Consider the following 27,581-nt stretch of genomic DNA (forward strand, 5'->3'; position numbering starts at 1 on the left):
CTTTGCTGAGCTGCCTCGCACTGACCTCAGCAGCAGCAGGGCTGAGGAGGGCGCCACAGGGACAGTGAAACGCAGCCACTGCCCACACCCCAACTCTGCAAGAGGTCAGGCCCAGGCTTTCCTGAACTCCTGAACCCGTGTTGTCACGGCTGTGGCACACCACAGCCCAGCTGTCCGTGGCCTCCCAGAGGCTCCATCATGCCCTGACCAAGCTGGGTCCACACTCCCAGCATCTCTCTTGGGGGTCAGAGTATGCCACGGCCTGCTCCACTCTGGCACCTCAGAGCACCCCAACCGCAGCAAGGGAGGTGCAGTCAGATTGGGCAGCGTGGTGCCCGCTGGGACGTACAGATCGACAGGCTCTGCACTGCTGGCCAGGAAGGCCCTGAGTACCCACGGCATCCTTGGGAGCAGGAGCCCCCTGGGCTGCCTTCCGTGAGCTGCCGTATGGGAGGCACTGTATGCATGTGGGAACAGTGCGGGGAGGGGGCCTCATGTGCTGGGCTGTGCGTCCACACTCCATCCTGGAATGCTGAAACCCAGATGACGCTAGGGCAGCTGCCTGGGCTCGGCACCTGGAGACTGCTCTGGGAGCAGCGGAGTCACAGGCACAGCACGGGACCGAGCAGTTCACCCAGGTGGAGGCGAGGCTCCAGGTGCGTCCCTCAGGGTGCTGGAAGATAGGCACTGTGGTTCCTAGCACGTCCCTGGCACTGAGCTGTCCGGCCCGGTGGACCAAGTATTTCTGGGATCCCTGTTCACTTCTTGGGGACAGTCCCCAATGTCCCTGCTGGCACTTAGTGCTGGCCCAGAGCCCTGGGACAGGTGAAAGTGCCGTCTCACAGGGGCCCAGTGTCCACTGAGGTACAAGGAGCAGGTGCCCAGCGGAGCCCATCCCCAACCTCTGCAGCAGCTGGGCACAGGTGCACACAGTATGAGGCTAGTCTCGCCACTGCAGAGGGCTACGGGCCAGTGCCCAGAGCAGGACACAGGGCCCGCAGACCCCTGCCCCACATCCCTAGGCCTGGCCCACTCATGGCCTTGAGTCTGGTGCCCACTTACCCATACACCCAGGCTGTACCCTGGGGGTCACCCAGGAGGTCAGGAGACGAGGAAGAAGGCTGCTGAGGGAGAAAGCAGGGGTTTCCAGCAGCCACCACTGCACTAAAGGAAATGGCGCTTTTCTCCCTGGTCCTGTGTGCACTTCTGGAGCAGCACGCTGAGGTGTGTGCAGGTACACATAACACACGGGCGTGGACATGTACAGACACGTGTGAGCACGTGTTCAGGCTGGGCCTCAGCTGGGCTCATGCATAGCTCGAACAATGAGCAGGCGGGCATAGGTCTTGCTGGCCAAAGGCCTGGCTGCCCAGCCAAGGGGCGGAGCCTCAAAGCCAGGACTGGCCCCACTGCGAGGAGGCAAAGGCTGGGGAGGCCCAGCCGGGGCTGAAGGTGCTGCAGGGACCATGGGGCAGTGGGATCTGCAGCCGGGTGTCACGCGTCCCCGTTCCTCTCCAGGTCCCTGTCCTGCTGCTGCTGCTGCAGGTACGGTGCTGAGACAGTGAGATGTTCCCAGCCCTCAGCAGGTGCCCCGCAGCCCTGCCTCAGAGACTCGGCATGTCCCCACAGGCAGGCACAAGACACCATGGGTACCGGGAGTCCCAGCTCAGCCCCCGGCCAGAGGCATGAGGGATATGGCTGCAGGGCAGTGGGGCACAGACTGAGAATGATCTCCCGGCCCCCCCAACACCTCCCCTCCCCTTGTAGCAACAAGTCCCTGCTGCCCACCCCCATGAGCCTGTGATACGAGCTGCAGCCCCCGCCAGGTGCGATGGGACTGAACGAGGCCCTCCATCCTGTGGAGCCTACGGAGTCAAGGACACAGCTGGTGGCCGAGGAAAAGCAGAATGATGGTTAGTTGACTTCAGACACCCCTGCCCAGCCTCAAGGTCAGAGGTCAGATGGCACCCACCTACAGCCCGGGGCTGACCTCTTAGGCATTGTGGAGGCTGAATCAGCCCCCAGAGACAGTGGGGACTCCAGGGCACCCTATCGCTACCCACCTCTGGTCGAGGAAACCCTCAGACATAACTGATGTGGGCGGACCCATTCACCCATGGGAGACTGAGCCTGTGCCACGCTCGCTATCATGTCGGCCCATTGGCTGCGGCGGGGAGGAAGGACAGCCTGGCCTGGGGGCCATCCACACCTGTCACCTGCTGTGGAAAATGCTGGAAGCTACCTTGGGCTTCAGCCAGACACAATACAGACACAGCATTTTCACTTTGCACGGAACCTGGGTTCCACCCCCAGCACTGCACAGGATCCCCTGAGACCTGTCACGAGTGATCCCTGAGCACAGAGCCAGGACTGATCCCTGAGCACAGAATCAGGAGTCATCCCTGATCTCCCTCCCCACAAAAAATCAGATTCAGGGTCCAAGTCGGCCTGAGCAGCAGTGTTGGTCAGCACCGTGGGTAGTGGCTCCCAAAAATCACTTGTCCCGGGGCTGGAGCAATAGCACAGCGGGTAGGGCATTTGCCTTGCACGCGGCCGACCCGGGTTCGATTCCCAGCATCCCATATGGTCCCCTGAGCACCGCCAGGGGTAATTCCTGAGTGCAGAGCCAGGAGCAACCCCTGTGCATCGCCGGGTGTGACCCAAAAAGCAAAAAAAAAAAAAAAAAAAAAAAAATCACTGTCCCACCACTAGTGGGTGCTGAGGCTAGGTGCTCCCTCAGGGGGGCAGCCTCCCGCCCCCCACACACACAGAGCCTGGAGACTCCACAGCGTCTGTGGACAATGAGCAGGAGCCAAGCAAACGAAGCTTCCTGGAGAGGCAGAGGAAGGGCATCAGACAGGGAGCCTGGGCCCCATAGCACCCTAGGAAGTGCCACCCCCAAAAGGCCAGCTGTCCACCCTGTTCCAGCCTGCCTTATGGCGCTGTCTTCCTGCCCTGGACAACTGGACTTTAGTCTCCAAACAATGAGCTATTCTTAGGACCAGGGCAGGTCATCCTGCTCCACATTTCCCACCCATCTCAGCTTGCCGGGGGTGGGGTCAGTCCTGGTGGGGTCCAGATGCTGGGGGTGGGCTTGGGATAGGCAGGCATAGGAGGCTGAGTTGGGGAGGCAACCGTTCCTGATGCCTGTCGTCCTGTCACCACTGGCTCCAAGGTCTTTGCACACGGGACCTGATGGCCCCTGGCTTCTGCAGGGCCAGCCGCCTCCCCACGCAGCCCAGTTCCATGGCGTCATCCGCAGGCTGCACTGAGGACCTGCTGCAGGAGGCAGAGAGGAGGTGATGCAGCCATGAGACAGCTGCGCACAGAATATTCTGGGTCGTCCCTTGTGACCACCCAGAGGAAAGTGTCCTCTCCACAAGGGACTCACCTGTGCCACACATGTCCTCTGGTCCAGCGACCAGAGTGGTCACCTGGCTGCCCTGGACCCAAGAGCTGCATGACTGTCCCCCGTCCTGCATCAGGCCCTCAGGAGTCAAGACTGGTGGCCCAGTGACCCGGCTGCGTGCTGAGCTCAGGGCTGGGCTCCATGCAGAGACATGATGCTGACAGTGTCCCAGCCACACTGGGCACCGAGGACTGTGCATCTCCCCATGTGGAGTACTCAGCACCAGATACCACTTACCCTCCCCAAGTGGGAAACTCAGCAACAAGCATCACACTTCTCCCTGTGCCAAGGATTTAGCATCAGCACTATGCAGCTTTCCCAGGGGAACTTAGCACTGGGTCCCTACTGTGCAGGGTGCTCAGCATGGAGTCCTGTGTTCTCTGACCTGGGCCCCTGGGCAGAGCCCAGGATGTAGCAGACACGATAGGGGTGTGCCATGAGGTCCTTCTGCAAAACACCCTGATGAAGCCCCAGGTGCCCGTGCCCACCAGCCTCCCCACAGGGCTCTTGGTGCCTCAGCCCAGCCTTTCAAACCGCCCCACACCCCATGGCTCACCCGTTTCCGCAGGTTGTAGGTAAGCACGAGGTTTCGGGAGAAGGAGTGTGAGAAGGCCGTGTAGAATTCCAGAACCTTCTGCAATGCATCACGCTTGATGACATGCAGGTCGCAGTAGGTGAGGGCACGGACATTGGCGCACGACTGGGCCAGAGCAGCCTCCTTCCAGAACACATCTCCGAACACATCCCCCTTCCCTGTGGGAGACAGGGGTGAGTCTGGCAATCACCCAGAAAAGGCCAGTGAGGCCCCACCCACCACAGCTGGTGGGTGCCCCCACCAACCCCAAGTCTTCTCCCACCAACTGTGTGTGGGCCACTCACTGCATCCTCCCCTCTACTCCAGTCTCTGAGACATCTGTGCCCGGACATGGGACTGCTGTGGCAGGACAGAGACTTACTAGCATAGGGGTGTAGCAGGGAAACCTCTGCTGTGCCACCCCTGGGCAGTGCCCACATCCATGGCCGCCACAAGCCACAGTGAGCAAGTGTGCCTGAGCAAGTGGACGTGTCAAGAGTTCAGACACAGAGTCGGGGAGCAACTCAGCTCCCTCCTGGAAAAGTGATTCATGGTGAGAACATCGGGGCTCCTGGGGCATTTTGGGGGCACTTGTCTGTCAGAACGTGTACCTGGGCTGGAGAGATGGGAGAGCAGTGACCAGGGTTTGATCCCCAGCACCACATATGGTACAGAGCCAGGAGTAAGCCCTGAGCACTGCTGGGTTTGGCCCCAAAACCAAAAAAAAGGGAGAAGAGGGGGAACTTAGACCTTCACCCCAACCCATGTCCCTTCCCTTCCCTCCTATGCAGGGTGCTTTGGGGGGAATAATCTGGTTCATGGGGTGAAGGCCTGGTGGGACCCCCTCCTCCCCTCAGCCTGGTAGCCATATGTGGTGTGGTGTAAGCTGGGAGGGTGAGGGAGAGAGGGGCGGGACGGTCTGTGCGCTTCCCTCTCCCCCTGCTCCCAAGAACAGAAGGTACTGGCACACTGGGCAGTGGACTCGCTGAGCTCATTGATCTGGTGCTTCCAGGGCACCTGCCAGGGACAGAGCGTTCCAGTTGGTGTGTGACACAGGTATCAGCATACCCCACCGCCCAAGTCCCCATCTTCATGGGTGAAGAACAGTCACAGAACAAGTGGGGGAACTGGGCACAGGTACAGCTCTACCCCCAACTCCTGCCTCCCCTTTAAGCTACGAGGGCTCAGAAATGGGGGTCACAACAGCATGTGGGGGCCGGGCATGCCCTCAGCATTGACCGAGCTCTGACTTGGGCACTGTGGCCTGAGAGACCCGCTGCCCTCAGCCCTACTCTCTGCTGCTGGGCCACAGCTCCCCACAGCCCAACATGGCCAAGCAGACTGGCTGGGATGCAGAAGGGTGTCCTCCCTGGGCCCCTCTAGGCCTCAACTGTGCAGTGGCTCTGGGTCTGGGTGGCAGCAGAGACACGGCCAGGCAGTGGGAGGGGCAGGTTCTGGCCCCTGGGGCCTGCCTCTGCAGGAGGGAAGCTGGTGTCTGCCCCTTCCAGCCCTGCACCCAGCCCTGGTCCCTGGGGAAATGGATGCTGCTCCTGCCCCAGCCACATGGATGCCCCCTCCCAGAGCTGATGTCTCTCCAGTAGGACCAAGTGCAGGGCGCTGTCCCCAAGACCGCCGCGGATCAGAAGTGAGCATGGGCTTTCTCGTGTCCTCCAGTCTATGAAAGGGTCTGAGGGCTTTGGTGAAAATATGGGAGGTTCACTGAGCCACAGCAGCAGATCGCCCTTCAGTTGTCCCCCTGAGATCACCCTGTAAGCTTGAGGGTATCTTCCTGTCTACTTGAATATGTATCATTTGTTTGGGGGGCCATGCCCAGTGATCCTGGTGGGTTTGGAGAATCCTATGTGGTGTCAGCGATCGAACCTGGGTTGGCTGCATGCGAGGTAAGTGCCTTAGCTCCTGTGCTATCTCTCCAACCTTCAAATATGCCACTTTTATGTAGCTGAGATCACTGTACACACTGTCCAGTTTCTGCAGTGGTTTTTTCCCCCTTGTATTTGAAATATATTGCATGCCAACAGGACTTCTCCTATCGTCATGGTAACCTCCACCCTGATTGAAGCTAATTCCCTACAGAACCAAACGTTTTCCCTAGTCCCTGAGGGGGTGGAGAATTTCCTCCAAGACCTACTCCCATGTGGCTTTGGGGACAAGACAAGTGGTCCTTTTAATTGCTTCAGCAAAAACAGACTTAGGCAAGACCGTGGTCTCCCTCCCTCAATTAGGAGACTCCTGGACACAAATATTTGTGCTGACCCCAAGGTCTGCTTTATTCCTCTTGTAGGGGAGCTGTCACAGAATGGGGTGCTGGGATACCCCATGAGTGTGTGAGTTGGCAGAGGCTCGAAGACACTGCTGAGGCATGTTTCAGGCTGGCAGTGCAGCGTTCCCAATTCACAAGGAAGTGTCTCTGTCTCGAGAACCCACCGGGGGCTGTTTAATAAACTGTGGGATCAGTGGTCTCTCCACCTGGAACTCCTCCCCCAGCATTCAAGCTCTGCCCTTCCTACCTGTCCCAGAGATGAAGGCAGAGACTGCTGAGAGCATATGGGCAAGCAAGGCCAATGCAGGGGCTCAGGCTAACGTTCACAGACCACCGCCTGGCTGCAGCCAGGTGTAACCAGTCAGGACCTGAGGACAAGGCATGGTCGATGTGGTGTAACCAACCAGGTTGTGAGAATAAGGCATGGCCCACGAAGTGCAACCAATCAGGTTGTGAGAATAAAGCACAGCCCATAGAATGTGACCAATCAGGTTGTTCAAGCAAGGCGTGGCCCATAGTGTGACCAATCAGGTTATGAGAATTGTGGCCCATGGTGCCCAATCAGACCTGCCTGCCTATCCCATCTGCTCTGCGACTTCTACAGTGACCAGAGCCAGGTGCAGGGGGCAGGCAGTATAGGACCCAGCCAAGCTTGAGTTCGGACCTCCAGGGGATCCAAGGCCACCAGGCCATGGGTGCGGGGGCATGCAGGGCCGGAGGCAGAACTGGGACCTCTGCCCTGAGAGGTGAGTTCTTTGCTCCAGCCCTGTCTCGGCCTCTCCACTTTCCACTCTCAGGAAATCCTCAGGCTCCAGCTCAGCCACCGTCCCTATGGGCTTGCAGCTCACCGTGCATCACGGGTTTATCTGCAGTCGCCCTACCCAGAGTTGGCTTCTCTTATCTCTGTGGGAACCCACTCACCCACCTCCCTGAGCTGGGCATCAGTCGTGTCCATGGGGTCCCAGTGGCCTCCCCACACCCTTTGTTCCTCTGCGCTCTGGATATGAGACCAGCCTTGTGCTTCTGCTCCCAACTTGGCTCCACACACATCCCGATCCCGACTACCTTCTAGGCCACCCACAGCTGTCCTGGGGCCTCCCCCTGCAGCTGCTCCGGGATGGAGCTGGAAACCAGCAGAGTCCATGGTGAGGTGGGCTCTGAGGATCCAGCTCCCACAGCCCCTCTCTTGTTTCCAACCACCCAGTGACTACAGCCCACTCCTGCCCTGGGGGTGCGGGGGAGGGTATTTGAGAATGCTCATGCCCCTGCAGGGAGGGCTGTGCTGTGCCAAGGAGCAGCTGCATCTCCGTGGACTCCCATACTCTCAGTCCTGAATGTGCCACCGACCTTCTGCCTCGAGACCCCAGGTTCCCATGGGTCCCTCCACCTACTCTAGGACGCCCTTCCAGCTTTCACAGGATGCCTCAGAGTTACCTGTACTGGGCCACTGTGTGAGGGACCCCTCAGGAGGGAATGCGCACTCACCCAACACTACGATCTACATTTTATATCCCAAAGAGACTCAGCTCAGGCCCTAACTTCCCCCAATCCTGGCCCTTCCCCTGGGGCAGTGGGGGAAGACCCTCCTCTGCTTGCTCCAAGCACTGGAGCCTGGGCGGCAGCAAGGGGCACGCACCCAGGATGGCCACCACCTCGTCATCCTGGATCACCTCCAATGAGCCGGACACCACAAAGCAGAGGCTATCGATGCTCTCGCCTGCGTGGTAGATGAGGTCGCCCGGCGCACAGTGCACGGTCTGGAACTCCATGGCCAGAGCCCGCAGGCAGCCGTCGCTGGCCAGCCGGAAGGCGGGGTGCTCCTTGAACACCCTGCGGTTCAGGTGCACACAGATGTCTGCCCGCATGTCCTTGGGGCAGATCTGCAGGACCTGTGTGCGAGAACAGCCTCAGGGTCTGTCCTCTTCCCGTGGGAAGGAAAACGGGGCATGGCCATCCCACCCACCAAAGCTGGGGCAGGGCTCCCGATGGGTGATGCTTGTGGCTATCGGGCAAGCAGGGAAAGGACATCCTAGAACACAAAGGCTGCAGTGGAGGGGAGCGAGCACAGAGTGTGGGTGGGGTGGGGGGCACAGAGACTGAGACTTGGTGAAAGTCTTCTGGCCCTTTTGTTTGGCCCCTCCTGGGGGCCCTCAGGGAGGAGTCTCCTACCTGTGCTCAGGGATCCTGGCAGGGGCTAGGGACCATGTATGGTGCTGGAAGATCAGAGCCCGCGTGACTCAGTGCTGGGTCACTGTCCTGCCCCTGTGCTCTAGCTCTGGCCCTGAGAGTTTGGTTTTTAATCCAATGGCTGGGATATCCTCGGGACACAGGGAGCATGGAGGGGCAGTGCTGACATCATTTCAGGGGTGATGGTGATAGTGACCAGGGTTAGGGTCCCGATGAGGAGAGTAGACACTGGCTGAGGGCAGGGCCCTGCATGCATCAGGGGGTTCGATTCTGAGCTAGCCAAAAGTGGGCATCTGAAGGAAATACCCAGAGCCCTTTTTCTCAGTGTCTTTCTGTGAAGTCTGGACTTGGCATCTTCCTTTGAGATTCAAGGTTTCTGGATGATTCTATGGCCATATGCTCAATCTGAGCTGTCACACAATCTGTTCTTAAGGGAAGTTAGGGGGTTGGGCCATCCCGGCGGTGCTAAGGGCTGATTCCTGGCTCAGGCTGCGGTGGGAACAATGGTCTCTGGGGAGACCACATGCCTACCTTCTCAGTGTCAATGCCCCTGGACATGGACCAGGTGGAAACGATGTAGTCCATGACGCGCTCACTCAGGCCCTTGGGCACCTGGTAGAGCTTGAGGAAGTCACGAACACTGTTGAGCATCTCGTGGTAGCGGTTGGTGTTGGCGTACATCTGCTGAAAGATGGTCGTCACATTCCCAAAGATGGTGGCATACAGGAGGGCTGCATGGGGGACAGCAGGGGTTAGCAGGGGGTGACCATCTGCGGGCCCACACAACCACACATGGGACAGCAGAGGGTGACTGTCTGTGGCCCACACAGCCTCACCTGCATGCCCCCCCGCCTGCCTCTTTATCAAACAGGAGGTCCCGACACTGTGCCCTCTGTGAGACCTGGGGCTTCTCCAAGTGTCCAGCCTGGATGTGTGGGAGAAAAGCTGACTTCAAGCTCCCCTAGGACCACTGGACCCACCTCAGGGTGCACCCAGGAATGCACATTCACAAGCTCATGTGGGATCTGGGAGGAGCAGTCTCTCCTCCCACCAGATCCATTTTAAGTGCCTTAGGGTATTTGATCCCTAGGTCCTTGATCATAAAGTACTTAATCCCAAAGTATGGAAGCCCTAAATGCTTGATCACAAGGTCACCTTAATGTCAAGGTGATCTTCCCACGGGCAGAGAAAAACGTGTTGGAGAAGAATGGGGTATGGAGGCTGCTGACCTGGCAAGCAGGTAGGGGAGCAGGTGTGGAGTAGGGGTGTGGAGGGCATGGCCCTGGCACCGGGTCACAGTGTGGGCAGGCAGTGCCCAGCTCTGGGCCCCTGCCAGCCACGGCCTCGGCACTGCTCACCCCAAATGGCACACCACGTGCCCACACCAGGGACTCAAACACCTCTGCCCCTGATTTCATAACAAGCCTGAAGACGTGCTGCTAAAAATAGCATGGATTTGGCCCCCGTCACTTTAGCCAGATTCCTGCCACAGAGACAGTTATTCTCAGTGCTGTCTTGTCTCCCACTCGGGGCGGCTAGCAGCACGTGGGGGCACCTCATTTCACCTGTGTTTCTAGAGCAGCAGGGGCCAGGAAAGCAGCTCTGTTTGCTCGCAGTCTTGGTGGCAGCCATGGCCGCGGTAGGCCTGTCACACCAAGAGCTGCCCATGGCCCAGCAGCCAGAATCCCTGGGGATGCTAACATTACTGTCGGTTCCATAGACCCCACATTTCATTGTGACCCACTGCCCCCACACACACCTTACCCCGTCCACCTCAATCTGCAACTCATCCTGACCCAGTGAGAGAGCAGAGTGTTCGCCCTCGGGGGACTCCGAGGCCACCGATGGTGCCTGAGGGCTGCCTTGGGCCCCTGCATCCTGCCAGCGTAGGTGACCAGCGCATACTGACAGACAAGCTCAGGCCACGGTGATGCTCTGAAACAGGCTGTGTACCACATGGCTGTTCCGCTGAGCAGCGGGCTGGGGTCTGATCAAACAGCACTTCAGTGAGCACCGACAGACACCAGGCACAACTGCTGTGGCATTAGACACGTCAGCACCGAGCGTGGTCGGGAGCTAGCCAGCGGGCATGGCACCACAGCAGCCACAGCCCAGTCAAGGAAACACGGAGACTGAGTGTTTTATTCCCAGGCCGGAAAACGGGGCTCCATCCTGTGCTCAGACCCAGGTCTGTAAAGATGAGTTCACTTTCTCCAGCCCCTCCTGACACACCCCCTCAGTGATTCTTCACCGTGGCCGCCATGTCCCCACACAGGATGGAGGCCCCCACCGCTGGGGGAAACGGGAATCTGGCTCCCATCCAGATTCTTCCTTAGAGACTGGGAGGAGGAACACCCCTGAGCACCATGGGGGTCGTGGATGACTCAGCACGAGCACCTGCACCCCATGGCCCAGTCCCACCCTCACCTTTCTCGTGGCCCCCTGTCCGAAGTGGGGGACTAGTGCCTAGGGAAGGGTTGGAAGAGAAAAGAAAAGTGGGGTCCACAGCTAAAGGCTCCTGGGCTAGGCTCAGGTGAGGAGGGGGAGCTCGAGGATGGAAGCCTGAGACGGGCACCTTGGCCAGACAGGGCGAGGACGAGCCTGGCGAGCTGCAGTCTGTGTTGCCGATGCAGGAGCCGTCAGGGACTGCGCGATACAGGGGTATCACATGGTGTGGGGCCACTCCCCTCTCTGACAGACAGTGCCAGCGTCCCCAGCCTGCAGGCCTCACTGCCACGGCCCTGATGGCTACTGAACCCAGAACCCAGGAGCGAGAGTGGAGGACGGAGGGGCAGCAAGCGAGAGGGTGTGGGTGCATGATGGAAGCGGTGACCCCTGCAAACACGTGCTGGCGGAGGCTCATGGAAAATGGGGCGCTTCTCCCCCTTCTTCCGCCAGAGCCGGGATCTGGTTTGCCAGGGACTCTGGGTGCCTCCAGCACACATCAAGGCCTGAAGGGCAGGGCAGGAGGCACCTGGGGAAGGAATCTGGGGGACGTGCCCCATCGATGCCTCAACCCCGTAGAGCAGACCACCAGGAGGCACGCAGCTGTGGGAGACTGAGGGGTCTGACAGGCTTCGTCCCAAAGCAGCACATCACCCCCGCTCAGCCAGACCCTGCAAGTCTCCCACAGGCCCCCTCACTCTGCACCCCCACAAGTGTCTGGCCTGACTCTCAGAGTCTGGCTACTCCAGCCACATGTGGTCTCCAGTCACAGCCCAGTGGGGGCTCGGCAGGAAGGGACAGGCTCCAGGCCAGACAGGTCCCCGGGTTCCTGGCACGGTCTGCGGGGACTCAGGACAGCTGCAGTCAGCAATGCGGCTGAAAGGTTTGGAGGTGGCCTGGGGCGAGGGACCTTCCTCCAGGGTGGATCTGGAGGGCCAGAGCAGCAGTTGCTTCCCTGAGAGCAGCTGCATGCCCCCAGGACTAGGGAGGACAGGCACCCCCAGTTGCCACTGTGAAGAGGCAGCTCACAGCCCAGCCAAATGCCTGCTGGGATGTGCACAATTAAGGTCATTAGCTTATGAATGTGCGACACTGGGTGGTGATTCAGTAATGAGAGGACTGCAGTGTGTGGGGGGGGTGGTAAACTCTGGGCGCCACAGAGCCCCCACCACAGAGCCAGGAGCGAGTAGCCCTGACTCTCCGCACCATCCCACCCCAAGGGTGGAGTAGAGGCTGTGGTCTAGGCACTGCCCATTGCAAAGCGCTAGCTGAAGAAGGTTCCAGAGGCACACAGCACTTGTCCTGTGCAGTCCCTTCCCACGGTGATCATGTAGACACTCCAGTGGGCAACCCACAGACCTGACCCCAAATCCTCAGATGGGGCGCCAGGTCATGGCCTGGGCAGCCTGGCCCTGGAAGGTGTGAGAAGCCCAGGGAGCCAGGGACGGGGCAGGAGAGGGCAGCATGGGGCTTCAATGTGTGAAGCCCTGCTGGGCAAAGCAGCTACACACAGCCCTAGAGCCCCCCAAACCCCCAGCATCTCCAGTGCTCCCCAGAGCCCCAGTCCCCAGAGGGAGCCCTACACTCTATGCTGGTGCTGAGCAGGGGACGTGGGGGCCGTCAAGTCGGTAGCCTTCACCGTTTGGGTCCCTCTCGGCCCTGGCCCCTGAGAGGCCTGGAGCACTGGTTTCCAGGGAATCTGGAGGGAAGGCAGGACAGGCAGAGGGGCCAGGTGCTGGGTCGAGGTACAGGGCAGACTTCAGGTACCGAGTACTGAGTACAGGTGCAGATACACAGGCACAGCCTTCTTTTTTGGACGCCCTCATTCCTCGGCCCCATGAGGCCCCACACCACATGGTCCTCCTCTTTCCCCTGCTCTGGTGGAACTGGGCTGCATGCAAGACTCAAGGTTTGTGCGCAGTCTTGCACAAGGAAAGGACAGAAGGGCAGACTGACCAGGCCACCAAGCACCAGCACCTTCTGACCCCGGACAGATGGTGCTTGAGAGAGGACAGAGAGGGTTCGAGAGAAGCCCACCATTGTGGGCACCCTCAGGCTCTCCATTATGAGGTCATGGTGGCTTAGGTGTCTCAGGAAGGTTCCTAAGAGCCTTGGTCTGCAGTAGAGGTGGGGGGGACAGCTGAGTGCTGCCCATGGGGCTCTGGGTGCTGCCCACTCAGACGGACCTGAAATGCAGTCCAAGGGCAGAGTCGTGAGGGCAGTGACCTCACTGTGAGAGGAGCCCTGGCCACGGCCTAGAGCAGGATCCAGTGGTGTAGACAACATCAGGGGACAGCAGGGGGTGGAGGGGTGCTGGGGTGAGGGGCAGCCCAGGTGGGTTCGCAGTGGGGTCCCCACTGCAGAGCACTGCAGAGACAGACTGGTGCTCTACAAACAGCCAGCTGGTCTGTGGCGAGGAAGGGGAACTCTAAGAATAAATGAGGACCCAAGAGTTATTTCTTCCCTGGCATCCTGGACACTGCCCAGCTCCCAAAATAAACACGGCCCCCAAGAAACAGAGCGGCCCCCGCAGGGTAAAGCAGCAATTACAATCCTCTCTAAGAATAGGACGCAAGGGTGGGAAGGGCGCGGGGCACTGTCTCCGCAGTGACAGAGACCATGTGAAGGGGGGCTCTGATGGGCTCTGTCCTGTGTCTGTCCCGCTTGGCTCCCATGGGCGAGAACTACCCCCCACACACCCTGGAAAGGGGAAGCCCCGGCCCAGAGGGAGGTGACGTACCCAGGAACTCAGGAGGGATGACGGGGAAGCAGCGGCTGGGTGGACAGCCCACAGCTCTCTCCACAAGGGCACAAGAGCCTAAAACAGACCCTCCCAGCCCTTCTGCAATTGGGGGTTGGGGGGCAGGTCACCAAGTCTAGCCCAAGTGACTGGGACAAGGATGACCCACAGGGTTCGCTTGTCCTGGCTGCGCTGTGTGCAGCCTCCTTCCTGCCCCTGCTCCTGCTCTCTGGGGCTGGGCACATGTAGAAGCTGGGTGGAGATGCGGAGAAAGGGAGCGGGGGCGGGTGTCAGCAGCCATGAGCCTGTGGGGTACAGGGCCACGGAGACCCAGTCTCTCCTGCTCGCCTTCTCAGGGCCTCCCAGCTGCACCTGGCAGTGTGCCCACACATGTGCACTGGGTCCGAGTGTGAGTCCCCACCAAGGTCTTCTGACCCTGGAGCCTTCTCACTGCTTCACAGCAGGATGCCCCAGCAGCCACCTGGGGCAAAAGCACAGGGGCAGTTCTACAAAGAGCTGCAGGAAGCAGAGTCCACGTCCTCCTGGGAATGACCTTCACTGCTGAGAGGGGACCCAGGGCGCACACACACCTGTCAGTCTGCCTGTCCATATGCAGCAGCAGTTGCGGCAGCAGAGCTTGGTCCCCTGCTCAATGTGTGCTCGGAGAAGCACCTGGACTCCGCGGCTGCAACCGTCCATCTGTACAGAGCGGCCAGCGGCCATGGCATATGACCTGGGGACAAGGACGTGGCCATGTCCCCTATAAAGGGGCAGCTGTGTTGGTGGCTGAGGGGCACCTGGGCTCCTGCCTGCCCCTCGTCTTGTTTTTGGACGGAAGCAGCCACAAACACGGTCCCTGTGGCAGGTGCGGCCCAGCTGGCTGGCCCCACAGTGGCTCTGGAAAGGGAGCCCTGGAAGTGCCCACTCTCCTGCCCCGGCCTTTGGCCTGAAAGCTAGAGGGACATGCGTTTGGACCATTGTGGGGACGGAGTACACGTTCACATGGAAAGGGTCATGGCCAACTGGGAGGGAGCCCAGATTCCTTGAGTTTTCTCAAGATGCCCCCAGGGAAGCTGCTTTGGAAAAACAAGGGCAAACCCAGACCTGGGTTTGCTTCCTCTTCCAGGTGAAAGGTCGCAGGCCAGGCCCTGAGCAGGCACCCTGGTCTGGGCTGTGTATCCCAGTTGAGTGCAGCCCCTTCCCCAAACTCATCCACAGGGGTGCCGGGGACGTGCTGAGCATCTGGGGGACACCAGGCGCCCCAGGCACACAGGGATGGGAGCCGAGCAGCTCTAACTGAGATGGTTCTAGAAAAGTGACAGGACTGGGGCTGCCGACTCAATCTGACTCAGCAAAGTACTCCGCCCCCCACAGGCACGCAGGCTGCTCAGGAAAAGGCCAAACATGCCAGCAGCCACTGCTCCCCCAAACCGATCCCTGCAGATGGGTGCCAAACAGACCCTGTGGTCCCAGCCTGCTGGCGTGGGCAGAGGGGGAAGAGCAGTGGCACCAGGCCCAAGAAGGCAGGCACAGAACAGGCCCTGGGCTCCCAGCTCAGAACCACCATGTCTGCCGACGGCACCCAAGCTTGGCCCCCAGTGGCCACTGAGGGGACCAATCTCGGCGTGCCTCAGTCCAATACTTGTGGCACTCACAGGGACCAGCATGGGGCCATTCCTGCCCCCCCCCAACACCCTGCATCTCAGCCTCCACCAGTGCAGATCTCCCCTGCCCGGCCCCGCCCCTCCTCACAGGGCCCCCTGAGCAGGGCTGTTTGCTCCCCATCAGGCCAGTTCCTCCACCCACCCTGTCCCTCCCAACTGAGTGCAGCCTTCGTGAAGCCTCGGCTCTCCAGCAAGCAGCAGGGGCAGTGATCAAGGGGCAGAGACTGATCTTGCCCGCACCAGCCCTGAGTCCCCTCCCTGTACTCCTCACCTGGCTCCTCACCCCAAATAAGTCAAACAAACACACATTCCTCTTGAGGAGGTCCCTCAGCCGTTCCCAAGTGTGGCCCCTTCCAACCAAGCTTCCTCCCGGGGCCCTCCAGTCTCAGGCTGTGGCCAACCACCACAATCTGCACCTTTGGCTGCTCTGGAACATGCCGGGGATGCCCAGGGGCCCTGTAGTCAACGGGTGAGAACTGGGACTCTAGACCAGCGTGGTGTAGTACAAGCCACCTTTTATGTTTTCTTAGGAGCCACGTGGAGAAAGCCACAGGGGTAGGCGACACTCACTATACCAGAACCACCCAGCCCGGCAGCTCTCACCGTGTCTGACCATCCACCACTACAAACTCTATTTCCCTCACAGATGCACATCCCCACTTCCACGCCATGGCTGCCACTCTCAGTGCTGGGCTGCGGCCGAGAGTGGGCAAGGGGACTGGAAGACTGGCACACTCCCAACCCAGGAACCTGTCCTTCACCCACACTGCAAGGCCTAAGTTCATGGAACTTTCTAGAAATCCCTCTCCCGTTGCAGACACCAGCAGGAAGTGGCCTGTAAAGGGGAGGCGGACCCCTCTGGGAGGCTCCTCCCCCTCCCAGCTCCCTGGGATGTGTACTTCTCTGCCATGAGTGAAGTGTATGAGACAATTCTGTGAAATTCTGCTGTGAAATTCTGCTCCAGTCACAGAGAAACTGACAGGGAAGTCACCCCTTGTTCTCGAGGACAAGCCTCCAACCCTGCAGCCCCCCGGACGGCCCAAGTGCATGGAGCCTGGGCCCCTACCCCCAGCCCAGTGCCCCTCTTACTCACAGCCGATCATCATGATGGCCACGGCGAAGATCTTCTCGATGTCCGTGGAGGGGGCAATGTTGCCGAAGCCCACGCTTGTGAGGCTGGTCATGGTGAAGTACAGGGACGAGATGTACACGGAGTTCTTGCTGGGCCCACCTTCCCACTTCCCTGAGCCCGACCCATTGAACTGGTAGGGGCTGCCGATGTCCAGAGCCAGCTGGTAGAGCCAGCTGTTGTTGCGGATGGTCTTGGTGTCCTCATCGAAAATCTCATAGTCGCCGATGCTGTACCAGATACAGGCCATCCAGTGCGCGGCCAGCCCGAACACACACACCAGCAGCACCAGCACAGCTGCCCCGTACTCAATGTAGTGGTCCAACTTCCGGGCCACTCGGCCCAGCCGGAGCAGCCGCACCACCTTCAGGGAACTGAACAGGCTGCTGAGGCCCTGGAGGGGGGGCACGGCATCAGAGGGGGGAGGCGCGACATCAGGCATGACCAGACATGCTCCCCTGAACCCGCCCAGCACCGCTGTGCATCTGAGGTGCAGTGTGAAGCAGCCCTCCAAAAGCGTTTTAAAGGATTGTGATGTGAGAAAGGCCAGGCTACGCGGGTGCATGCACACACGCTCTCACCGAGTGAGAGACATGCCCATCTGCTTCCTCCCCCACCACCCAATGACACCCCAAATTCTCACAGCAGACGGTGCTGGGCGTGCACCTACAAACGCAGAGGCACCTTTCCCGGTGTCACGGCTAACTTTAAAATAATTTTTCGGACTCATGCTGTATTTCATATTAGGAAATACAAAATACTGGAAGGCTGTGTGTGGGTCTCCCACACAGAGCATGGGGTCCACTCCCTTGCACGTGCACACACACAGCTTCACACACTGAGCAGGGTCAGGGAGACACAGGAAGGCAGGGGGAATGCTGAAGGGCAGAGTTGCCACACTGACCACGGAGAGACCATCATCACATCTGTCACCGCACTCCAGAGCTCATACCTATCAGTACATCCATCATCTTATTCTGAGTGTTCACATTTGTTATCACACCCATCATCACACCTTGAGTGTTTACACCTATCATCAACAACTGTCATAACACTGTGAGTGTCCACACCCACCACCACACTGCAGGTGTTCACACCCATCATCATACCATCATCACATTGCAAGTGTTCACACCCGTTATCACACTGTGACTGCTCACACCCGTCAGCACACCCATCATTGCACCATGAGTGTCCACAGCAGCAGATGCCCTGACTCCCTAGAACCCAGGCGGCTGCTCTGGGGCTGGACGGCACGCCTGAGAGCCTCGCCGGCTTACCAAGAGGGAAAGGGGCTGCAGATTCTGCTGAGGGCGGGGAACAACACTCAGAGCCTTCACTAGAAATGGGGCTCTCGGGGTGCTCGTCTGGCTGTTTTCCTCTTCAGGGCTCCTGCCTTCCCTGATCCTGCAGGGCTGCCCCAAAGGTTCTCAGGAGGAAAGCGTGTGGGCACATGAAAAGGGCGGACAGGATCCTGGAAAGCCAATACTGCCAGGGCGCCCCGATACTGTGTCTCCAGCTGACTGTTCCTGTGTGGACAGTAACTGGGGCACGTCTCCCCAGCGGCCAGCCAGGCACCAGAGAGCAATGGGCAGAACCTGCTAAACATGTACCCCTCCCAACCTTCCCCACCAATGTGGGCCCTCACACCCCTCCTCTCAGATGCGGGCCCTCATCCCCCTTTGCTGGGGATGCCCAGTCCCCAAAACCCCAGAGGCAAATCCACTAGCATGAGGACATGTCGCTCCATCTAGCACTGATCTAGGCCCCTGCCGAGAGCAGAGTCCACACACTGGTGACGCGTCACCCCAGGATTCTCTCAGCCCTGGAACCATCCTGTCCTGGCCACCTGGGATGACCACAGGGACCAGGTGCAGGGAGGACACCATGTCAACAGCCCCCTCTAGGCACAAGGCTTAACTCTGCCCAGCTCGGCGGCTGTAGGGGTGCTAGGGTATAGACCACAGGCAGGGGTGGGAGGTGCAATTCTCCAACCGCAGAAGAAACCACATCTCTGAGGACAGATGTCCCATGTCCCCCTGAAATCACACCTTCCCAGAACAGCATCTTTCTGGCAAGGATGAGGGAAGTGCAGCAGGTCACTGAGCGCTGGCAGGGGCTAGAGTGGCACCTCTGTGTAGGGGCTGCAGGCACTCTTCTGCAAGTCACTTTTGGAGTCCGAGGGGATGGGCAGCTACACATGGAAGCTAGGAAATGCCGCCCTGCCCAACCCAGACGCACCAGGATCTTGGTGTCTGCCTCCCTCCAGCACTGCATCCTTTGCTTCCTGGGATCTCATGCCAAGAACAAGTTGCTCCCAGGGCACTTCCATGAACAGAACCCTGCCTTGAGCCACAGAACCTTCTGGAGAATCTGTCATCGTTCTGGGCCAGGATGTGCAAGGAAACAGAAATCCCATCCACATGCCCAGGAGGAAGCTTCTGGAAGTTCAGTGCTCTCCCTGGCTGTGGGGAAGGATGTCTTCCCAGGGAAATGGACGAACTGCTCCCAGGTATGGGTACAACTGTGTGACCTGTGCACCAAGGTCGAGTCTGTCTCCGGGGCCCCCGCTCTACTGCTGGCCCTTCCCTGAGCTCCCACAGGCTGCTGCGGCTCTCAGAAAGTCCTGCCCATCCTGCAGGTACTGGGCACCAGGAGAGCTGGGACCCAGAGCGGTCCTGGGTTGGCCCGTCCTTCTGCTGGGAAACAGCAGCAGGTGGCAGGCAGCCTCCAAATCTTCCAAATTGTGTCCCCAGGGACGAGGAAGCCAGGCAGAGCCATCCGCTGCTGAGCAGAGACAGGGACATGCACATCTGTCCCCACACCCAGAGGGACCATTGTTTGGCGCTCCTCACGATCCTGACAGCAAGTGTCTAAGTCACCAGTCAGTGAGAGGAGATCACCCTAGTCAATGAGGGAAGATCACCCCAGTCAGTGAGAGATCACCCCAGTCAGTGAGGGAGATCACCCCAGTCAATGAGAGAAGATCACCCCAGTCAATGAGAGGAGATCACCCCAGTCAATGAGAGAAGATCACCCCAGTTAGTGAGGGGAGATTACCCCAGTCAGTGAGGGGAGATCACCCCAGTTAGTGAGGGGAGATCACCCCAGTCAGTGAGGGGAGATCACCCCAGTTAGTGAGGAGAGATCACGCCAGTCAGTGAGAGATCACCCCAGTCAGTGAGGGAAGATCATCCTAGTCAATGAGGGATGATCACCCCACTCACTAAGGGGAGATCACTCCAGTCAGTGAGGGGAGATCACCTCCATCGACCCTCAGTCACTACATTAAGCCAACATGGCTTTATTTTATTTTTGGTTTGGGGGCCACACCCAGGCTGGAGCAACAGCACAGCGGGGAGGGCGTTCGCCTTGCATGCAGCTGAACTTGGTTCGATTCCTCCGCTCCTCTAGGAGAGCCTAGCAAGCTACTGAGAGTAGCTCACCTGCACGGCAGAGCCTGGCAAGCTACTCGTGGCATATTCAATACGCCAAAAACAGTAACAACAAGTCTCAAACTGGAGATGTTACTGGTGCCCGCTTGAGCAAATCGATGAGCAACGGGATAACAATGACAGTGACAGTGACAGTGACAGGGCAACATCCAGCAATATTCCTGGTTCTGCACTCAGGAATCACTCCTGGCAGTGCTTACAGAACCATGCGATTGAACCCGGGTTGGTGCCATACCTGCTGTACTACTGCTCAGCCCTAGCTACTATGGCTTTATCACAGCAATGCCCCTCACCCAGTGTGTCCGCCCTCTGTGCCCCCTGCTCCCCGTGGGCAGGCACCACGGTCGCTCACTTCCCTTCACTTCCTGGAACCTTCACATTCACAAACCATCTTGTGTAAACTGGCTTCTTTCACGAAGCAAAGCTCCAAAGGGCTCTTGTGTGCGGCTGTGGGGGCACAGCCCCATTTGTCCTGCTGCCATGGAAACCCAGGAGCTCCTGGTGAACTCCAGAGCTGAACCCCAATCTCTGCATGATCACAGCTGTTTTTCCTCCTTGGCAAAGGCAAGCTGAATAACTGGAATTTACTCTTCCCAGGGCCGGGGAGAGAGAGCCCAGAGATCAGGGTACCGTCTTCGTATGCACAGCACCCCAAGTTCCAGCACCTGGGAGTAAGGCCCTCAGGTACCCAGCCGGAGGCGCTGTAGCAGTGTCTTCGACTGGGTGTCAGTATTTGGCTGTTCCCCCAAGTGGCCAAGTATCACCAGGAGTGGCCCCAGAACCCCCCCACAAAAAACATGTCCCAATGATTTCACCAAAGTGACCACTGCCCTTGGTATCCCCTACAGCAGTGGGCTGTGCCCACAACAGAGCCCCAGTGCCACCACCCTGACGGGCTCCCCAGTGTCACCATGGCTTGCACGTGTTCCTGCACCTAGCTGCCATGTTGACATCCACAGTGCTCACGTGCTGCTGGCCCACAGCGACTCTTTCTTGTCATCCCATTCCCAGAGCCCTTCAGATGTTTGGGAGCAAAGCCTTTATGAGTGAGAGAACTAATAAGTAACCCCCCGTCGCCCCCTCCCCGGGGGGATGGGGACATGTGGCTTATCTTCTTGTTCTCTTAAGAATTTCAGAGATGACACAGAGGTTCTGGGCCATGTCTTTCATGCAGCCTCTCCTGGTCTGATCCTCATTGATGCTCAGGGGCCCCTGGGCGCCACCAGAAGTGATTCCTGAGTACAGAGCCAGGAGTAAGACCTGAGAGCTGCTGGGGGCCCCAAAGCACCCCCCCAAAGAGTCTCTCTAAAATCCACATATTTTCTGGGTATGCCTCTCCCTCAGTGGGGAACGGTCTGGATTAGATGTGAGGAGTGGTCCAGTCCCCCTCGTCCCAGCCTGCTGGTGCTGAGATGGTCTGCCCACTTCGGCAGGAGCTTGCAGGTTTCTGCCTCTCACGACCCGCTGCTGCCCCCCAGTCTCCTCACCTCTCAGACCCAGGACTGCCAAGTGGGAACTGGAGTCAAGCCACAGTCGGGTCTTATTTGATCGGATCCCCTGCTACCCTCATTCTCCTGTCTGAAAATGACTGGGACAGTCTGACCTGAAACAGACACTGGCAGCTGACCTGGGTGTCCCTAAGCCACCACCATCCCGCATGTTGGGATACCATTCCTTGGACATGCCTCTCATACTTTTGTGCCCTGCTCCCTGAAGTATTAGCAGAACCAGACCAGAGCTTAGGCCTGGCTCAATAATACGCTGTTATGTTTGACTTTTCCTTGAGCTTCATTTGTTCGCTGGAGACTAGTAAACGCACCTCATATAACTGCCTGAGCTGGGACATGAGTGTCCCAAATAACCCCTGTCCAGCTAATGAGGTTTACCCGCCATGCCCCTCATGGCTGCCTGTCAAGAACGCGCCTATCTGCCCTTCTTTCTCTGCTGGTGGAGCCCCAGGCCTTAAGGACGGCGCTGACGGCCAGGCACCAGCTGTGCTCTCTCCTCTCCCTGGTGCTGCTTCATCTCCCAAACACCACCCACCACACTCTAATAATAACTTCACACATTTGAACATGCTCAATGGATTGTGTTTTAGCCTCTCCATCTAGCACCCTCCCGTCTGGTGGGGAGGTCTGCCTCAAGGAGACCCCAGTCTGGGGTCTGAGGCTTGGAGCAGGCTGTGGGCAAGTCTGGGCCCTCTGACTGCACCTACGAGCACTACTGCCGGGTTTGCTTCCTGTGGCTGGTCCGCCTCTGGATACTTCCCAACCCTTTGTGCATTCACCCACCATAAGGGCACTCTTTAAAAAGGCTTATTCATGCCCTGGGAGAAGAGAGAAGCAGAGGTCAGCTTTGAACATGGCTGGCAGAAGGCGCACAAGGCCCCGTGAGAAGCACTGAAAGGAGCAACGGGCTCCGAGAAGGCCTTTTCCGGAACACACTGTGGCCGGGTTCGCTCTGGAGGGGTCAGCCTCCACCCACCAGGCATGGGGCCCCGAAGCCAGGGAGCCGACCTCCAGGGCCGGACAGATCCTCTGTCCTGTGAACTGCAGGAACCCTCTGGCCAGCCTGGGTAGCCAACCCCTGGAGTCGCCCACCACAGGCTCGCGCCCTCTGCATCCGCATGTGATGCCATCCCGAGGACCGGCTCCAAGCTACCAGTCCCCTGCCCTCTAACACCTCTCTAGCACCCACCCGCCCAGTGCTCCCACATGCCCTCCTGACTCTCTAATACCCACCCGCCTGGTGCTCCCACATCCAAGGTTTTATTTTTTTATTTAATTTTTGGTTGGGGGGCCACAACCAGTGGTGCTCAGTGATCCCTCCTGGCTAGGCCAGAGATTGAGCCCACGCTGCCCTCATGCATGGTCTGCTGTGCCTCACCCCTGTGTCTGCTTACAGTGGTGTCCCAGCTCCCACACTGCCCCTTGTTCATGCAGCCCGCTGGAAATCACACTGCCATGTTTAATGTCATACAAAGCCTGACCATGGTCAGTGTCTTTCCGGTGGGAAGCACTTGGGGCTATACCCAGAGATGCTCTGGACAGTGCGCGGGCTGCAGCCTGAGAGGGGACAGCATAGCTCACAGCCTGCCTTTCCTTCACAGCATGCCCGGAGGACACCACAGCAATGGGAAAGCCTGGCCCGGCCTCTTGCTCATTATTCTGCTCAGCCTCCATGAACGGGGCCTGCAGCTCTGACACAGCTGGAACACCACGCACACACAGCCTCAGGTACCACCACGCACACACAGCCTCAGCCAAGTGCCAAACTGTCTTGACCCTTAAAACAAATCTCCCTCCAGTCTTCTGCCTGTCTTTCTCTGTCATAATTTTCCCTACACTGAGCCACATTTACTTTCTTTTGACAACTATATAGCAAGAATATGAACTTTCTTTAAATACTGTAATTTCATCAACATGTAGCTTAATTCCCTAACAGAGGACCCAGAAAACACAATTTTATATGATCTAATTATAGCAAAGGTATAATTTTTAAAGCGCATCTTTGATTATGAGAATATCATACATACTTATCATCATAGACATAAATACAAAGCCCGTGGTCTTTGTAGCTATTTTTAAATGAAAACATCATGTTTCACCCAGACAAGGGAGTCGATACTTGACTGATGAGACTGTGAGGTCACTTACAGTGGTCCATGAACACAGACAGCACCAGGAGGAATGGGCATGTGCGCGGATTCTTAAATCCTTAGAATTATTTCTAACGGTGTATCTGAAGGGTGAGTTAAGTCCAATCGTCCACATTCATGTCACATTTCTTCCTGCTGTCTCCCTAGAGACGCTCTTTTCCCTGATATCTTCAATGTGCAATTTTCATATCTATTTTCAAAGTGTGAGTTTGCATTCAAGCCATACCCACTCAGGAGTGAGCACACGAACAGCGCCTGCAGGCCGGCGCCAACTCCTGGCACGGGCCTAAGGCCATGTGATGAGCATGTAGGCTCTGCGCGTTTCTGGCTTCTCCTGCGCTGGCCCACTGGTCACGGGTGAGCACAGCTCCAGGCTCTGCTGGGGATGGACTGCCAAGACCATCTCCACATGCGTTTCCTTTGCTTCCTCACGTCCCAGGAGGCAGCCTGGTAAGGAGGTCCCCTCCTGCAACATGGGACCTGCTGTTTCCCAAGTGTCCCCCCACCTCACCACCCCCGAACCCACCAGATACATCCTTTGGTGAGGGCGAGTGAGCAAGTACATTCCCCTGCTCACTCTCCTCCTGCAGCTTCCCAGTGATACCCATGCTAAGAACCTTTCCCAGTGCCTCAGCAGAGCGGAACTGCATTACCATTGACCACTAAGAGCTCCTGATGCACCCGAGACTCAGATATTTGAATGGGCACACGACCTGCAAATATTTCCTCCCAGTCTATGGCTTTCATTGCTGCTTTCTTGATGGTGTCTCTGGAAAATGTCTTTGATTCTGAGTTACACTGTTCCATTTTTTCCTTCATGTAGCATTCCTTTGATACTGCAGCTAAGAACTGTTTGACCAGGTGAGGGGGGGAAGAGAGGAGAGAGGGAGGGGAGAGAGGGTGCATAAGAGGGAAAGAGGGAGAGAGAAAGGGAGGAGGGAGACGGAGAAAGAGGGAGAGGGGGAGAGAGGAAGAGAGAGGAAGAGAGGAAGAGGGAGAGGAGGGGGAGAAAGGGAGAGAGGGAGAGAGAGAGAGAGAGAGAGAGAGAGAGAGAGAGAGAGAGAGAGAGAGAGAGAGAGAGAGAGAGAGAGAGAGTTTCTCCTTTCCTCCATTATTTCATTGCAATTAACTCTGAGGTCTGGTTAGAGGAGGAATGAAAGAACCTAACTGTCTTAGCTGTCTGTGGAAAATCCTTCCCACCCGACTCACAGTCGAAGGCCTGTGCATGAGGGCTGCTGGCAGTGAAAGAAAGATCACCTTCCAGCCCTGCAGTGCTCTGGCCACACTCTCGGATCAGCATGTGAAAGGATGACCAAGGGGTTTGGAATCAGTCTGAGCCACGCAATTCTTAATCTAATGCTCTGCAAATGACATCATCTCTCTAACTTCAGATTTTAAAGTTTATACAGCTAGTGTAAAGGAACAGGATTGATTTTTGTTTATTGATCCTTGTCATCATTTTGGTCATTTGTTTTAGCAGGAGCACTCCTCGCAATGTTTGGGGGCCTAGGGTCACTTTGAATGTGATCAGTAGGTACACGGCCTGGAAATGTCCTAGGAATGTTTTATACATAGAATCACTTCATTTGCTTATTTCTCTCCCACCTGGATGCCTGTAACTCTTGTCTTCCCTCCCTTCCTCCCTTCTCTCTTCTCTCCTTCCTACCTGCCTTCCCATCCTTCTTCCCTCTATTCCTTCTCTTTCCTTTTCCTTTCTTCCAGATCTTAGGGATGGAGGTTTCCATCTTCACCACCTCAGCAGCTGTTCCACAGATGCTCTTTACCAAGTTCCCCCTGCTCCTATTTTGCTGAGAGTCTTCATGGAAGGGTGTCTGATCTGATTGATGGAGAGGTACAGATCTGACTGGTGGAAGGCATTGGGGCAGACTGACAAAGGGCTATTCCATGTGGTTGACGGAAGACACAGGATCTGTGTGGAGGATAGTAGATCTGATGGAGGGGTGATGATTTCGCCGATGGAAGGTGTTGGATTTGATTAATGGAGAGTATTAATTTGGTTGATGCATTATCATGATGACCAGGTGGTCTGCGGCCTTTATCAATTTGATTAATTTATTCTTGCCTGTTAACATAACCATGTATTCATTCCTGGGATAAGCCCTTTTGGTCTTGGTGAGAAATCCTTTTTATGTGTTGTCAGACTGGGTTTGTTAACATTTTGTTAAGGTCCTTTGTGTCTGTGTCTAAGAAATACTGGCATGTTGTCTGTCACTCAAACATTGCCTTGCAGAGTCTGGGGTCGCCTTCCACTAGGTCTACTGTGCTCTTGTGCTACTATTGTTATGCTCGCCACACATGCATGTCTCTCCCAGCAGTGTGTGACTGTCATGTGTCTGGGGAGATGAGGGAGCTTAGCCCCACTGGCAGTGCTCAGGGCTTCCCCTGGCCTGTGCTCTGGGCAGCCCCATGCTTGCCCCTGGTCAAGCTCCATCTGTCGCATCTCCCAGACTGTTTTCCTGCTGCTAAATCAGCTGCTATAGGAATTGGGGAGGAAGGTGGGTGCTCAGAGGGTATAGGAGGACCAGAGGGACCCATGATCAGAGAACAACTTCCAGAAAGTTCTCTGAGGTCGGGGAGATGGCACTGCCCCTGGCCTGGGGAGACATTCCAAGATGGAGCAAATGTCTCTGCTGGAGAGGAGGCAGTCTTGCCATACTTGCTCTCAGCCCCTCGACTGGGAAATGCGCCCCCATGAATCTTGAGACCCAACAAGGTAAATATCAGAGAAAGGGCACTGTCTATCAGGCTTGTGTGTATGTGCAGAGTGCATGTGTACACATGCACACGCGTGTGCACACACACGAATACTCCAGACATGGCAGGCACTGCTTTCCACATCCCTGTGTTTCATGTAGCAAGGACCAAGGGTCCAGGCTGGGAGGAGCTCAGCAAGAAGCACCCACCTTACATGCCTGAGGTCCTGGGTTCCAGCCCTGGCACTGCAAAGCAACCTGCAAAAACAACCAAGGAACCAGAGCACTTGTGGGTCTCAGCCTGATCCTCCAGTTCTGGGGTCTGTGAATTTCCTATGGGGACAAATTTTAGGGTCCTAACAAGGCGCCTTGAAACTGGGGGCTCTCCTGACTCCCCTGGGTGGGCAGATCTCGCCCCCATACACACCCACACTCCACAGGAGTGTCTGTGCCCTTGCTGGCTCTGGAACAAATCCTTTTCATGAATGGGCCACATGTGCTAAAGTCAGTGGCGGCCACCCACGTGTCCCTGTGCAGGCCTGATGGCTGACTGTAACCCGAGGCCAGATGGAGACAGGCAGGGGGCCAGCCCCATCTCAGCCGCCTCCCCCGCTTGTGCAGGGCCCATATGCTGGGATAAGCTGCCACTTCAGAGGTCCACTCGCTGCTGCAGGGGACACCTGACACCAGCATGAGGGAGTCAGTGCAGAAACGGCATGAGCCCACCCCCACACCGAGCTGCGTGCAGGCCAAGGAGGCCTGCGAGGCTGGCCACGAGGACCCTCCCACAGGAAGCCTTCCAGGTCTGCAGGCCCCGCGCCGAAGCACACAGGGGCCAGCCCACAGTCCCATACCTCGACCATGTGCCAGTCGCCGCTGTTGTCTGCCAAAGCCAGGCAGCAACCAGGCCCCACCCTCTGGCCTCCCAGAAACTTCAGAAACTTCGGAGCCTCTTTCTCAACACTGGGGTTGTCCCCTTTGCTCCAGTGGCCTCTGCCCCTAGTCAGATCTCAACAGGCAGACAGTGTTAGACAGTGGGGCAACCTGGGCAGTCGCAGGGCAGTGCGGGCGCACGGGCAGGGGCTGAGTGGGCTGCGGCGGTGTGTTCTGAGAGGGAATGACAGAGGCCAGAGCAAACAGAGTAACATTCTGGAACAATCAGCAGTAGTTAGAAACCAGCTGAGGAGACAGGATGCCTGGGCGTCAGTCCTGCAGCAGGAGACAGCTAGACTCCGCTGTCGGCCCTGGTGTGCCCGTCCCCTGCGGTCCAAGGACACACAGGGAAGAGGTGTACACACTGGCCTCCAGCCCTGCGGGCAGCCCCA

At 57.7% G+C, this 27,581-nt stretch overlaps 1 protein-coding gene across 2 annotated transcripts in view; it reads right to left on the reverse strand.

The window, feature by feature from the left end:
• KCNH1 (potassium voltage-gated channel subfamily H member 1) overlaps positions 1–27,581 on the reverse strand; it is a 64,813-nt gene that overhangs the window by 2,595 nt on the left and 34,637 nt on the right. For both annotated transcript variants that reach the window (XM_055144964.1, XM_055144963.1), the window contains exons 7-10: positions 16,394–16,823; positions 8,983–9,182; positions 7,901–8,153; positions 3,966–4,162 (exon numbers count right to left, since the gene is read on the reverse strand). In XM_055144964.1, coding sequence (XP_055000939.1) covers positions 3,966–4,162; positions 7,901–8,153; positions 8,983–9,182; positions 16,394–16,823 — 1,080 coding nt within the window. The remainder of the gene's footprint in view (positions 1–3,965; positions 4,163–7,900; positions 8,154–8,982; positions 9,183–16,393; positions 16,824–27,581) is intronic.

This window comes from Sorex araneus, chromosome 7, assembly GCF_027595985.1.
Source record: "Sorex araneus isolate mSorAra2 chromosome 7, mSorAra2.pri, whole genome shotgun sequence".
NCBI classification, from domain to species: domain Eukaryota; kingdom Metazoa; phylum Chordata; class Mammalia; order Eulipotyphla; family Soricidae; genus Sorex; species Sorex araneus.